The 15,465-nt window shown below is 40.3% G+C and overlaps 1 protein-coding gene across 1 annotated transcript in view; it reads right to left on the reverse strand.

The window, feature by feature from the left end:
* LOC111868684 (serologically defined colon cancer antigen 8 homolog) overlaps positions 1 to 10,304 on the reverse strand; it is a gene marked incomplete at its 5' end in the record, with an annotated part of 85,900 nt that extends 75,596 nt beyond the window's left edge. The window contains 4 exon segments of the mRNA XM_033753135.1: positions 3,350 to 3,502; positions 3,837 to 4,151; positions 7,305 to 7,452; positions 10,272 to 10,304. Coding sequence (XP_033609026.1) covers positions 3,350 to 3,502; positions 3,837 to 4,151; positions 7,305 to 7,430 — 594 coding nt within the window.
* Between the last annotated feature and the right edge of the window lie 5,161 nt (positions 10,305 to 15,465).

Consider the following 15,465-nt stretch of genomic DNA (forward strand, 5'->3'; position numbering starts at 1 on the left):
GGCCATTATCTCCGTAACCGTTCAACTTTGGACATAGGTGTTTTGGGTTATATCGGCATACTTTAACATAAGGAACACCCTCACGAAGTTTGGTCCATTCCTCCTGGGACACCCTGTATATAGTAGAAGTAGTAATAATCCAAACATGAGAGTGTATTGCAATAAGTATTACAAAATTCTAAGCAGAGTAATAAGAGGATTAAAGGTAGCATTACTGTAGGCTTATAGCAAAATCAGATAGTAAGATAAAAACAACCTGGAATATAATAAAACACGAGTCAGGAAAATTACATCAGACTGAACAGATATCATCTGTTCTTATAAATGGTGAAAAAGTAAAGGATCCAGAAATAATCGCAGATGCCTTCAATACTTTTTTTTTGACGATTATGGAAAATCTAAACTTGCATCAAGGGACAAAGGGTGATGCCATTTCATTTCTAAAAGATGCTTTTCCTAGAAAACTCCCTGGTATTAAGTCCATTCCAACCAAGGAAAATGAAATAAAAAGCATATTACTTTCTCTCAAGGCAAAAAACTCATCAGGTTATGATGGAATAACAAGTAAAATTTTAAAAGTTTGTACATCACTCATTAGTCACCCATTATCTCACATTTGTAATCACTCGTTCTTAACTGGGATCTTCCCTAACCATCTTAAGATTTCAATAGTAAGACCACAATACAAAAAAGGTGACAAATCTAGTATGTCAAACTATAGACCAATCTCACTATTAACTACTTTTTCTAAAGTACTTGAGAAAGTTCTGTACAATAGATTAAGCCATTATTTGCAGACTAATAATATACTGATCCCAGAACAATTCGGCTTCAGGAAGGGAATATCCACTGAAAATGCAGCCTTTAGGCTAACAGACAGTGTATTAAAATCTATTAACCAGAAAATGCATGTAGGTGGAATATTCTATGATTTAGCTAAAGCTTTTGATTGTGTTAATCATGAAATTTTGCTAACTAAATTACAATTTTATGGTACTCAGGGAACAATGGCAGGTTGGTTCAGATCCTACCTTGTAGACAGAACACAAAAGATTGAAATAAAATCACCTAATGCAACCCAAAGTACTTACTCAAAATGGGGAACAATAGATCATGAAGTTCCTCAGGGGTCAATTTTAGGACCTTTGCTTTATATAATCTGTATAAATGACCTTCCCCCAACAATAAATACCCAATCAGTACCCATAATATTTGCTGATGATACTAGTGTAATATAGTAATTTCTAGTAAGAATTTAGATAATTTCTATGTCATTGAACAGTGTTCTCTCTCATATGAGTAAATGGTTTGCCGCTAACAAACTGGCCCTGAATCTAGATAAAACAAATATAATAAAATTTATAACAAATAATACACCTCAACATCCATTATGCATTGGATATAATAATAAATATATAGGAGTCAGTACACACAAAATTCCTTGGCTTACAAATTGATAACCACTTCAACTGGAAATACCATATGGATCAGTTGGTTCCAAAGTTAAGTGGGGCATGTTATGCAGTACAAACTTTGTTACATGTCAGCAACATTGATACACTGAAATCAGTTTATTTTGCCTACTTTCAGTCTATAATGAAGTCTGGAATAATATTTTGGGGTAACTCATTTGACAGCAAAAAGGTATTTACATTACAAAAGAAAATTGTTAAAATCATGGTGGGCGTAAAACCTCAAAATTCTTGTAGAGAGCTATTTAAGAGATTACAGATCTTACGTCTTCCATGTGAATATATATTTTCATTATTAAGCTTCATTATAAATAACTGAGAACGTTTTCAGACCAATTCAGATGTACACGGTGTTAACACAAGAAATAAGCACCATCTCCATAGACTGGTTGCTAAACTGACATGTTTTCAGAAAAGCACATATTATTCTGGCATTAAAATTTTCAACAACCTACTGTCTAGTCTCAAAAGTCTAATGAATGAAAAGGTGCAATTTAAATTAGCACTGAAATGATACTTAAATACACTCTCATTCTATTCTGTTGATGAATTCCTACTGTCTAAAAACGACTCGTCCTTTTAAAAGGTTATGTACATAGCATAAGTTGACAGTATTGACTTATATATGTGGATGTGTTTCTTTTTGTTGTGTCTCAGTTGTACTGTATTTGTGGCTCTTGTATTTGTATGACTTGTTCCACATCCCACAGTCATTCTGACTTACTTTGGATCTACGGAATGTAATGTATGTATGTATGTATGTATGTAAAATACATCACATGTACACAGTACAGATATATGGAAGGTAGGAGAGCAATTGGTTTTGTAAGTGAGCCAATCAGAGCTGGTGCCCATGAAAACTTTGAATATATTCTGAAAGGAAAGAGAGTTGACATGCCGAGCGGAGCCGAAGTGAGCCGAGTCCCAGCCCGCTTTGCTTAGCAACCGCTGTTTACTCGCTTTGCTTAGCAACCAGCGTGCTGGGACTCGGCTCACTTCAGCTCCGCTCGGCACGTCACGGCTGGCGGGGAGGGAGGGGCGTCATCCATAGTGCAACACATCACAATATTTTGAGAAGGAAACAAGGTGAGAAGAACTTCTAATGAGAATATACAGAGGGGGAAAGTTATATTAATTCGTGGTTATTAGAGCTGTACTGATACAGGAAACAGAATTCACAGTAGGATAAACCACAGTGTGCCATGAAAGAGAAACTGTACCAAATGCAGGTGTACCTGTGATCAGCAGCTCAACAGATGAATAAGAAAAAAGAAGAAAGCGCAAAGCAGATCAATTCGTAGGTCCTTTAAAAGCCAATTATGCCAAATACAGATGCACCCGTGCATCAGTAGGTGAAAAGAGGATAAGAAAGGGAAGATTTGACAGGAAGTAGATTGAACTGTGAACTGCACAGCTCAGTGTATTCCAGCCTGCGAAACAGCCTGTAACTGACCTCCTGTACATGAGTGGAGAAGGAAATAGGGGAGGAAGAGAGAAAAAGAGGAAGATTTGTTTAACATGCCAACAATTCTGGGATGTTTATGACAATAATGATGGACTATGGTATACTTTGGGACTCAAATAAAGAAAATACTGCAACTGATCATGTCTTATGGCATCACAAGACTACTAAGTGACATGAGCTTTAATTAATCATGCAAATAACATTTAGATAAGGTAAAGGAAATCCCATGATAGAATTAATCTTATTTCTGTAACTTAAATCTAGTTTGCATCCAACTTTTGTAACTCATGAAAAAGTTGTGAGAAAACATGAGAATCATTAATTTATACTTTTTATTTGCCTTTGCATGTTCATCCTTCCCAGAGTTTGTTCTGGCAAGAGATGTTCTAAGTGATGTTGCTCCAATACCTACCTTTCCTTCAGGCTCCATCTCTTGAACATCTTCATCTCCTGTTTCAAAGCAGTTAAAAACAGACTTGAGCAGGCCAGCCTTCTCCCTCTCATGCAGACCTTCATTCTCTGATATAACTTCCTTCACTTTACTCAACAATGCAGCTAATTCATCCTAGAACAGATGTTTGTATCTTTATTTACCATTTAATAATGTTAACATGCACAGTTTGCATAGAATAAAATGAAATATTGTGAATGATGAATTGGGAGGGATGTGGAAAAAAGAAGTTAAGGTCTGTTGTAGGACACTAATAAAGCGCTTACTGGACAAACTGAGGGCAATCCTAACTGCCCAATGACTTCACCTCTCATAGATTTAAATATTTCCTGAGCACATCAAACACTTATAACTTGTGTTCTTCCTTCAAAATAAGAAACCACATTTAACAGCCATACAAAACACTTGGAAACATGATTGTTTGCATTATGACCTTTAAAACACATACCCTACAGTACTGCGACTCCTTTTCCAACTGTTCAATATATTCCTCTTGCCGCTCAATAAATGCCATGAGCTCAGGAGGAGGCAGAGATCCCTCAGGTTTCAAAGTTGTGTCCTGCCCCTCTGTTATTCCTGTTGATGGTAAGTTCTGGGTACTGTAAGTATGGGGAAGTTTCGTTGTGGGGTCTGTGTAGAGTGCACGCTTGGAGCCATACTGGGGAGCTCGGTATGGGGGCAAGAAATGCTGGTGTTGATGACGAGACCTCTCACTTAATGCCACAGATTCTACTTCATCTCCACTATCATCAGCCCTCTGAATCTGCAACATCACAAGGACTTCTTTCACTAAGCCTGATATTTGTTAATCTAGGAGCTGGGATAGCTCAGTCAGTACAGTGATGGGCTATGGGCTGGATGGCCAGGATTTGAATCCAGGAAGGGCAAGAAATTCTTCTCTACTCCACAGTGTTCAGACTGGCTCAGGGGTTCCAGCCTCCTACCCTATGGGTACTGGGTGACCTTTCTCTGGAGGTAACACAGCTAGGATGTAAAGCCAACCATTCTCTCTAACTATCATTGATGTCAAGAATGGTGGAGCTATACTTCCACTCCCACATCTATCTTCTTGGTGTGGTGCTTAATTAATTAAACACAGGGACAACTTTACCTTTACCTTACCTGTTAATTCCACATTCACTCACATTACAACACAGCCATTTTTATTTCAACATCATACATTTCACTGTTACAATTTTAAAATGTTAACATTCATAGCAGGGGGGGGGCACACGGTAGCATAGTGGTTGAGGGGCTATGCTACAAGCCGGAAGGTCGCAGGTTCAAGTCCCGATGAGGTCATTAGATTTTTTTCAGTTGGCCTAATCCTTCCAGCCACACTAGGCCCTGGGGTTTACTCAGCCTCTAACAGAAATGAGTACCAGGAATTAATTAAATAATTTTCCTGGGGAGTAAAGCGCGGCCGGCACGTAAGGCTGACAACCTTACCGCCATCTTTGAGCCGACTGTCTAGATAATGTGGGACACCTGAACATCCTTCACGGCCTGGTACAGGGATAGCTTTACTTTACTTTTTTTTTTTTTTACTTTTACCATTCATACTATATTTAATTATCTGAACATTTCTGGGTCATTACAATAAGCTTCATGGTATGAAATTTGAGGTTTTTATACTTCTGGGATGAGATATCATCTTCAGGCAATATCAAATTCCTAAAAAATATTGGTATTCACCTATATGATTACCTGGTGTCCTGACAATGAAGAAAACAGGTTCCATCAAAACACTGGTAACTATTTACACGAATATATAATAATTCAAGTCTGAAGCTCACACTATAACTTCATGGTCTTCAAAATTTTGTTTCATAAAATTACATTTATATTAGCTTACAAGGTAACTTCACACTTTCATGTCATCTGATGAGGTCATGTGTCAGAAGAGATATATTTCTATTAAAAGACTAATAACAGTAATAACCTTTTTAATTCTCTATGAATTCTGATGTAAAACCACATCTTCCATAGGTTAACCTATTAAACTACTTACTTCAGTCATTTGTAGTGACATATCTGCTGCAAAGTAAGTAGGTGGTTGGAGTGTTCAGTCATTCTTGTTATAATTCTTAAAATAATTAAAAATCATTACATTCAAAGTCCCTGAGTACATGTCAAGAAGTCAACCATTTTAAGCAGTTATAAAAATTTAGAGTTTTGCATAATTTTACATTCAATAAACATACAACAGAATGACTACCTGATTAGATATGTTACTAAAAGGATTCTAAATGATAAATCAAAAGGGGTGTGGGCATATTTTGTAATGACTGGAAGTGGATACAGTTTACTCAGGATAATTTCCAATTACAGTCTCTGGTATCAGCAGTGTTAATCATTCCAACTCCACTACACAAGAACTGATTTCTTCAACACTTTGTGGACCGGTGGAATATTTTTATGCCCAGCGCTTTTAAATGTGGTGGACCAGTGGCATATTATTATGATTTTAGGACACTTTATGTTGAAACACATTACACCTTGCACTGGCTACAGGCAGACACATGACTGGTGTGTGATAGACCTCTTGAATGTATGCTTCATAGTCAGTAACATGACCCCGCTGTTTATGACCCAACTGTTTTCCTTTCCCACTCCAAAAGAAAATGTCTTTGTTCATCTTCCAGCTGCATGCACCAGGCAGGAAGTTACTAGTGCAAAATGCATCAAGGTCGGAAGAGGTTGAAGTCCGAGCGTTTTCTCAGAGAACAAGAAATATCTGACTTGCTCTCCGATGAGCTATCTGACGCCCCATGTGAGTCTGCTAGTGATAGCGACTCACAATCGGATGGTGAGTGTGGCAGGGGCAAACAAAAAATTGTGGCCACAGACAGTGTAAGTGAAAGTGACAGTAGCTCCGACGAAAGTGCGGGCAGCAACATTGAGAGGACAGCCACATGGGGAAAAGTAGACAAAACGCCTGCTTTGGGACAGTTTACTGGAATCCAGGGGTGAAGCAAATTCCATCGGACCCAAATCCACAATTCACAATTCGCAATTCGAGCATGGTTGATGTTCAAAGGAGACATGGACAGGTAAAGAAGCCTGTTTGTATTTCCGAGTATAATATGTTCATGAAGGCAGTTGATAGAGCTGATCAGTACCTGGCATATTATTCTCTTCCTCGGAAAACAGTAAAGTGGACAAAGAAAGTTGCCTTGTGGCTTATAAATTGTGCCATTTTCAGTTCATTTTTGGTTTTCAAAAATCTAAACCTTCATTCAAAATTGAAATACAAGGCATTTCTGCTGAATGTGGCAAAACCCTGGGCTACAGACCACACAGTGGCAGCAGAACCGGCGGCAGACATAATCTTAGTACGACCGGGGCCGTCTACTCCCACCCCACGCATGCCTCATTTTGACCCCCCTGGGCAACTCTCGGGTGATATGCAGAAACATACCATCGTGAAAATTGTGAAGAGTGAACATGCCAAGGGGATGCAGTGTTTGCACAGTACACAACAAAAGGAGTATGACTGTCTACATGTGCAAGTTCTGTGTAATGCCACTTTACAAAGGGGAATGTTTCCAGAAATATCACACTCTCAAGCACTTCTAGGAGCACTGGTAAGTGTTCTCCAAAAATTTTAATTCATAAAATTAATTATGAGATTTTATATTAATTTTTAAAGTGAACAGTGCAAAAGTTAGGGTAGCAGGTTTAAAAATGCCGGTCCCAGGGTGATTTAAATATTTAAATCGCCGGTCCGCAAAGTGGTAATTAATCTGTCCACCAACATGGTAGGAGGGATCTCAAAAACATTCCAGAGATCATATGGGTTAACATGTGTCAATCCTGTCTGTACCTACACTAAATAGTGCAGTTCTGTCTGTGAAATGTTTCAACCTGACAAAGACCACTTTCCTAAGTTTACATTAGAAAAGAAGAGTTTTACCTGAAAGCTCTTGGTGGGAGATGAGTGTGGTGAATACGACTCTGCTAGCAGGTATCTGAGTCTTGCAACTGCCTCCTTGTATGCAATGTCAGTGTAGTCTGGAGTTTGCTTCTTAAACGAATCCATCTTATGGGAAACAGTGGATTTCCTAAAACCATTAATGAAAATCAACCCTGAAGACAGACACAGCAGGTTCCTCCAAAAACTTGGTATCCACCCACAAGGCTACAGGTGTCACAAGCCAGAACATCACAACCTGAACCTCACTGCCTTGAAAGTATTACATCTCATATTATACATTTCTTAACATTCTCACCACTCTTTTCTTTATATTCTGGGTTATTTAATAACCCTTTCAGTATTTAGACTATACAGTGTCAGATGGTATGATGACTAATGAATGATAAATTGGAGAGGATTTTAAGGAAAGAGTTGTGGCCTAATCGAGGCAATATCCCAGCATTTTCCTGGAGGGACTGACGTAGACTTCAAAAATGTCACTCTGGATAGCTTGTGTCCCAGCCGAGATTTGAACTGAGCACCTCCCAAATACAGGTCTAAAATGTTACCCCTATATTAACCTGCTTGGTTTCACCAATCATACATCCTTTCTGCAAGCTGGTGTGTTATGTATTGACCAAATATGTTTGGATTTCCCAATGTCGTATGAACACCAAAAGTCTGAGATAGCCTCTAATAATTTTCTCAAGTTTGTGCCAAAATCTACATCACTACTTGAGAAGTACATAACTTTCCATGATGATGTAATGTCCACATCACCATCTGATACTGTCATACATGTCAAGTTGTTCTTAAATTACATGCTTCTAAAGCACAACTAAGCCTCCTCTGTTAGTTTCAGTTTGAAAATATGGATTTAAAAACAATACTTCCTGTATGTGTTCAGTCATGTGGATTACATGTAACATTACACATTATTCTTTTTTATTCAAAACTCAAGTATAAACTTCGTACTATGGTCTGTGGCATTATGAAACCATGTAGTCTCGTAGGTGGGTACAAGTGTTTTGGAGTAATAGACTGCCTCCATCTTCAAGACAGAAATGAGCCAAGTAGTGGATGGTTATATAGAAGTAGGGGGGGAAAAAATGTCGTGGAGGCCATGGATGGCCAATATGAGGCAGGGATGGGAAGAAATGATGAGGCCCAAATGAGCCAAGGTAATAAAAGGGCCAGAAAAGAGAAACTACTCCAGAACATGGGGAAGAAAGAGCAACAAAAGCTCTAGTGAAGTTCACTGAAGAAAGATCAATAGCAGCCTATGTGCAGAGCCATGGTCAGAAGATAGTTAAGTCAAAATTTGTCTGTTGAAACATCCTTCTTGCAATTCATCAGGGTGTGAAACTGGAGCCATGGTCAGAAGATAGTTAAGTCAAAATTTGTCTGTTGAAACATCCTTCTTGCAATTCATCAGGGTGTGAAACTGGAGGCTTCTATGGCCTGTTCAGGGAGAAGCCATCTCCTCTGTTCATGTTGCAATGGCGTTAAGTCGCTAGTCATTTATTTCTTTAACAATCTGATTCATTCATCTCAATATTTTCTTCTGCACACTGATAGCCAATATGAAAGAATCGTCATACGCAGAAAGAACCCAACTTTAATGGCTCTTTACATTTTTGTCTGTGATGACTGCAATTGGATGAGAGCAATCCAATTTCAACATCAGGACTGTGGGCCTCCTGCTAAGGAAACAATCCAATTTACGTGTACTTCGGTCCATGAAAGCTAAACTAGCCCTAAAGACACCAGTCACACAGCATCTGCCATGAATGTAGGACTGATTACATTGGACAGACTGGATCTTCCATTCATACTAAAAAACATCACTTACACATCTGTCTTCAACATCTAGATATGTCACCCACAGCAAAACACAGGATACACCTCAGTTGCTGCATCTAGATACAGGTCACCAATCTCCTGGCCTAAAAAATCCAGGCATACAGGCCAGATCATCAGGAAAATCCAGATTTAACCCTATCACAACATAAACAGGGAAGATTTCTGCCTCAGCAGGTCATGGAAGACTCTCATTCACACAGTGAAGGAATGCAAGAAGGCTTTCAAAGGAGAAGCCTTGACGTGGCTTCCATCTTCCTTCCTTGTACCTGTGCAAGAGATTGTTGCCATTCCTTCTGTGAGCTTCACAAGGGTCCTTTGTTACTCTTTGTTCTTCCTGTCTTGAATTTTCAAGGCCCATGGTTCCCACTCATCTATCTTCAGTATAACTAGTACTTAAATTCTAGTGAACAGAGGCACTCAGAATACATTGACCAGTGTCAGACCTTGGTCTGTAATGTTGGACTTTTTATTACATACTGCAAACCTAATGTTAGGTTTTGAGTTATGTTTTTGGTCTACTTTCCATATTTTGTAAAAATAAAAGTACACTTATCATATCATCTTGATGTCTGTGTGTATGTGTACCTCCTCCTGTCACTGCTAGCCAGTGGCTCAGTAAACATGTTCCCATGGCAATGAGCACATAAGCAACAACAGAAAAATTGTTGGACACATTGTCTTCTAAGCAGTCACTATCATATCAGAGGAAAGTCTGTGTGTAACCCCCCCCCCTTATCGTTGCTAGGCAACGGCTAAGTAAATGCTCCTGCAGTAACGAATACGCATGTCACAACAGAAGAATTGTTTGATACGTCGTTTTCTATGTGGTCCAAGATGTATCAAAGGAAACTTCTATTAGAAATGAACTTCTAATGTTGGTGGAAGGTGGGACGGGACTTGTTCCCCTAGTGTCTCCGCAAACTACAATTTCACCGAAGTGCCCGCTTTTCCCAACTTTGATTATATCTATCGTAAAGACTGGGAAGTCTGTTTGTTCTCTTGAAACAATATGTTCACTCTACAGTGCCGTAAGCCAGAACATCATAATATTAATTTTCAAATATGCCATAACCTCACATCTTGTCAGTACAAATTTGTACTTACCAATCTGCGAGGAAAAATAGAATGCCAAGTGATATGAATGAGAGCAGATTTTCTTATTAGACATCTGAAGTTTCGACTATCTGCGTTTAAATAAATACAACAATACAATTAAAAGCTATATTGCGTTCTTTATACCGGCAAGAAGCATTCCCTTTCCTCAAACTCCGCCATTACAAAACATTTGAATTTTTTTAACCACGTCATGGCCGATCATGGCAGCCACACTTTGAAATGTACAGTGAAATCTTGGTATACATGTTTACCATGGTAAAGATTCGTTGAACAATTTGTACAAACATATGGGCTTTCATTTTGCTCTGCTCGTTCATGTGTGTGCGTATGTGTGTATGTATGCTAAAATCTTTCCAGGCGATCAGCGATGTTGATGTTAAGTTAAAACCTGTTTCAGAGATCACTGTTTTCAGCGCCGATGTCATTCATACCGTCGTCACGTTGCAGTGTGGCCTGCGGTGGCCTGGTCCTGGCGGCGGATCTGTTTCCGTGGTTCATGACATCCATGACAATAATTTTGTCTTGTCAAGACTGTCAATCGCTAAAGTCAATGTTTGTGTCAGTTATACTGTTCGCTATATTTACATTTTATTTTCACGAATACTTCGTTCCTTGCGAGGTCTGTCGTCAAATACAGATACACATAATAAAACTTTCAGCCGCACTATGGCCCTGGGGGCCCTGGGGTCGACTCAGCCTCTAACAGAAATGGAAATGAGTACCAAGAATTAAATAAATAATTTTCCTGGGTTGTACAGTGCGGTCGGCGCGTAAGGCTGACAACCTTACCGCCATCTTTGAGCCGATTGTCTAGATAATGTGGGACCCTCAATGTTTCACAACCCTATGGGCCTCCACGGCCCGTTACAGAAATAGCATTACTTTTTCTTTTTACTTTAGGTGCTTGTAACACATAATATATTCCAAATGCGTGTTTACGATACATACCAGGCATCTGTAAGTCCAGGACTGCTCACTTAAACAGCTGTACGCTTGACCGCCATCAAGTTCAAGCCTCTTCACTATATTCTCTGTGTCAAGCTCCTCCTTTTCAGATGTCGCAAACATTTAAATATTCATTGTTTTTTTATAGCTTCTGCTGTTGTGAATGTCCAAACGTCGCTGGTAATCAGAGTGTTACTAAAAGATGCGGACGAATTCCGTATACAAAATTCTACATACAAAAACAAGAAAAAAGTCCTTATCGACATCTGTCCAGAAACCTTTATTTTGTGAGTTATCGCTGAAAGAATACTGTCGTGACAGTCAACTTTGATTGCTCATGCCCCTCATGGCTTTCTAGTAAGTAGTAACTGCCTGCTCTTGCGTATAGTGAGTTGACATTCAAACGCGTTCGTAATGTTACCAATTATCTTCCATTTTCAAGAGTTGAGTGATGGTAGCGTGTTCAGTATTAATGTGTGGGCAGGCATTGCTGGTGATTGGTAGGCCCTCATGTTTTACCCCATCGGATTACAGGTAACCAAGACCGAGAGTTCCTCTTGTACGATCTGTCAAAGCTATTAGAATATGTATTACTGACAGTCAGATCACGAATGTGGTACATGTATGATGATACTGCAGCACATTTTAATTCTCTGGATTTTTACCTTTGGGAACATCTAACAACCCCAGTGTATGCAGCTTCTGTTGACAATCAAGAAGCACCTCACCACTGTAATGTGGGTGTCTGTCAGACTATCCACACCTACTCAGGCATCTTGGAACGTATGCTGCCGTCCATGATGAGCTGTGTCGAGGAGTACATTGAAGCTCGTGGAGGACATTTTGAGCACATATTATAAGGGTACTCTTGCAGCTATAGCTCAAAAATTAAATATTCCCGAACATATGTTAGTATGACTTGTTATTCTTGTTTTCGTTTGTGGAACTCGTACTCGAAGTGTGTCCGCACTTTTCTGTTTTACTCTGTATGTGATAGTCTGTCAAATTGATGTCTCATCTTATTAAGTAACCCAAGTGTTTCTGATCCATTACCATGAATCTGTCAAAACCCCTTCCGGGTCTTCCAATAAGGAAGCAATCTTACGTGTATTTCTGTGTAACATTTTGAATTGTATTTTGCACTTTAAAGGCATTATAGGAGGAATCTGGGGTTGAGACACAAACTTAAAGTTCTCTCCCACGCTCGAGCCAAGGCTCTGGGAGTTCTGTTTGTTGTAACCTTAATGCACAGCTGACCCTAATGCATTTTGGAGGGGAGATGTGAGTGCATTCCTGTGAACCAACGCCCAGTTTGGTCCTATAAGAAGGCACGTGTGAAAACACACGGTATCAGATCTTCTGGTCACATTATAGAGGGCGAAGCTCTGCTTCTCGACAGTTAAACTTTATTCTTTGTACTTCCACCACGCTGGTCTGTTTGATCCAGTAAAGCGAGATCTCTTGTTGCAACCAAGAAGACTTAGTTTTTCTTGCTAACCTACAAGTCTCCGTGATTATCCCAATTTATCGTCGAAGTCTATAACATCCTGAGGCATCGACATTGTGACGTCTAGCTGTCATCGAGAGACCACGCTTACGACATCACCGGTGGCAGCGACGACATTACATTACAAGTGGAGGCATTTTGATCACGCGAAGGTTTTTGTTCATGCATGCGTACTCGAGTCTTCTGGGAAATGATATGTACTATAATTTGGTGCCAGTGTTTTTGGGTAACGTGGCGTCTTCATCGTCAGGTAGAAGAATTTTTTTATTGCTAGTGGGGTGGGACTAAGTCCCTTGTACTGCGGCCACGTCTGGTCTATTGTACCAGCCCCAGATGATAGGTGACGATGATTGTGGAGCAACTGGTGGAATGACGATTGGCAAGGGAAACCGAAGTACTCGGAGGAAACATGCCCCAGCGCCCCTTTGTCTACCACAAATCCAACTTGATCGAACCCGGGCCGCTGCCGTGGGAAGCCAGCGACTAACCGCTTGAGCTATGGCGTGGCCCTGGTAGAATTATTACTATTGTGCAAAACCCGAATTCCACAGTTAAGTTGGCTGTATTGAATATAAGTGTAAGGAAATCTGAGACTCTCACAGTGCCGACAATGAAAGTGACTGCAATGTCGGCTCGATGTGTTGCAGTAGCACTGTCAAACTGTAAGAAAGTTTTCTGTTACAAGTTTTGGGGTTTCTCACGGTGGCGATTGTTCACATTGTTTTCTTCACGTTTGTGATAACGTGTAGTCTTGCGTCATTTTAGAAGCATAAGCTGCCTGCATTTTCAGGTTTGAAACGTGTAGTGTGTTGGGTTGTCTTGGCAGTTGCAAGGAATGTGGTCACTCAGACCCATGGGAAAGGACAGGAAATGGATAAGTCCGGGTTTATCCGTAACGTACTTATTCACCTACATGACTACACCATGTCATAAACAGGGACGACTACAATCTCAAATTTCTCTTGTTCTTACAGGCTGTTATCACTCTGCTAAGATTGTTACATACACAGTGTGTCCAGGTTCTGCTAGGACTGTGTTTATTAAAAATACAAGACGTGAATTATTTTCAAAATTACACTCATTATTTCATTTGGATGTCCTGGATGGTGTCCTGAAGGTCACCTTTCATCGCCAACTTAACGTTTGGGAGCAATCAGAAATCTGCTGGAGTCAACTCTGGCGAATACGGAGGATAACCAAGGACTGTGATCTCTTTTCTGGCCAAAAAATCGCGCACGATCTTCGATTTGTGGGTTGGGGCATTGTCGTGGAGGAGCGACCAGAAACCTTGCTCTCGATATTCAGGTCGAATTTGAAGAATTGTCGCCCACAAACGATTCAGAATTCACTGTTTGACCTTCTGGCAGAAATTGCTTTTGGAATCGAAGAAAACGGTTAGTAGTGTCTTACTCGACTATTTTGCATGCGTACTTTCTTTGATTTCGGCTTCTTTGGGCTCAACCAACTCTGTCGCTTTGTGAAAAGCTCTTATTGAAAACACCATGTCTCGGCACCAGTAACAATCGATTTTGTAAATTTTGTATGTCTTGGCAGTGTTCCACTCTGGCATGTTTTTCATCGCCTGACAATGCGTGCGGTACAAAACGCGCACAGACCTTCCGTTTGTCCAAATCCTCGGTCAAAATTTGATGCACATTACTTTTTGGTATTTCCAAAAGCTCCTCGATGAGTCTTGTAGGAACACACCTGTCTGATGCAAGGATTTCGGCCATTTTTTTTCACACTTTCTTCAGTGCGACTTGTTCTCGGCTTTGATGCACGTGGAGCGTCTTCAATGTCCTCCCTGCCGTCACGAAATACAGCATACCATCCAAAAATGTTCGGGCGACTCAAACGATCATTACCGTACACACTTTTCACCATTTCGAACACTTCTACAGCTGTTTTGCCCAACTTCAAACAAAATTTGATGTTGGCTCTCTGTTCAAACGCCATTTTCTGACGAGTGTCAGAACAGTACTGTTACATTCAAGGTCAGAACACATGATGCAGCGATGCTTGCGCTTTGAAATTATAGACAGCCACAGCTGAAACTTCAAGAATCTTAACTCCACAACTCGCCAACAGATGGCGTTACAGGAAAAAAAAAGAGTCTCAACGGATCCTGGACACACCGTGTATATTCTCCACGTGTAAAATTGGCGCTGCCGGCATCTTGATAATGTTTCTGTGTAACCAGAAGCCCACAGCATACCCAGCGCCATGCAACTGGTAAACTTTTCCCCAGATTGTCTTGTGTTCCTTATGAAAACGCGCTGTTGCATGTTAATGCTATTTTAACAGAGAACATAGAGATTTCAGTAAGGCCTGTACTACTATATTGCGGAATGGGGAAGCCCAATATCTTGTTCCATCTAATTCAGAGGTGGAAATCATTTTTTTATTTTCGGGCCAAAAGATCTCGTGACTAAACTTCAGCGATAACAAAACTCCGTGGTGTTAGTCCGCAAGCGAACTATACCGACCGAGGGACCACCGCTTGTCGGCGAAGGCATTGCCAACTTTAGCAGATAGAGGATGTTGCGTGGTCAGCGCAACGAATCTCCACGGCCGTTAATTTCGGTTTTCTAGACAAGAACCGCTGTTTCCATGAAATAGCTCCACATTTACACTCACGAGGCTCCGTGGACCCCGTTACAAACCCACTATTTCTCAGAAAATCTGACAGTGCCGGGAATCGAACCCGGAACCTCTGGATCTGTAGCCAGG

The sequence above is a fragment of the Cryptotermes secundus genome, unplaced genomic scaffold (genome assembly GCF_002891405.2).
Source record: "Cryptotermes secundus unplaced genomic scaffold, Csec_1.0 scaffold857, whole genome shotgun sequence".
In the NCBI taxonomy this organism is placed as follows: domain Eukaryota; kingdom Metazoa; phylum Arthropoda; class Insecta; order Blattodea; family Kalotermitidae; genus Cryptotermes; species Cryptotermes secundus.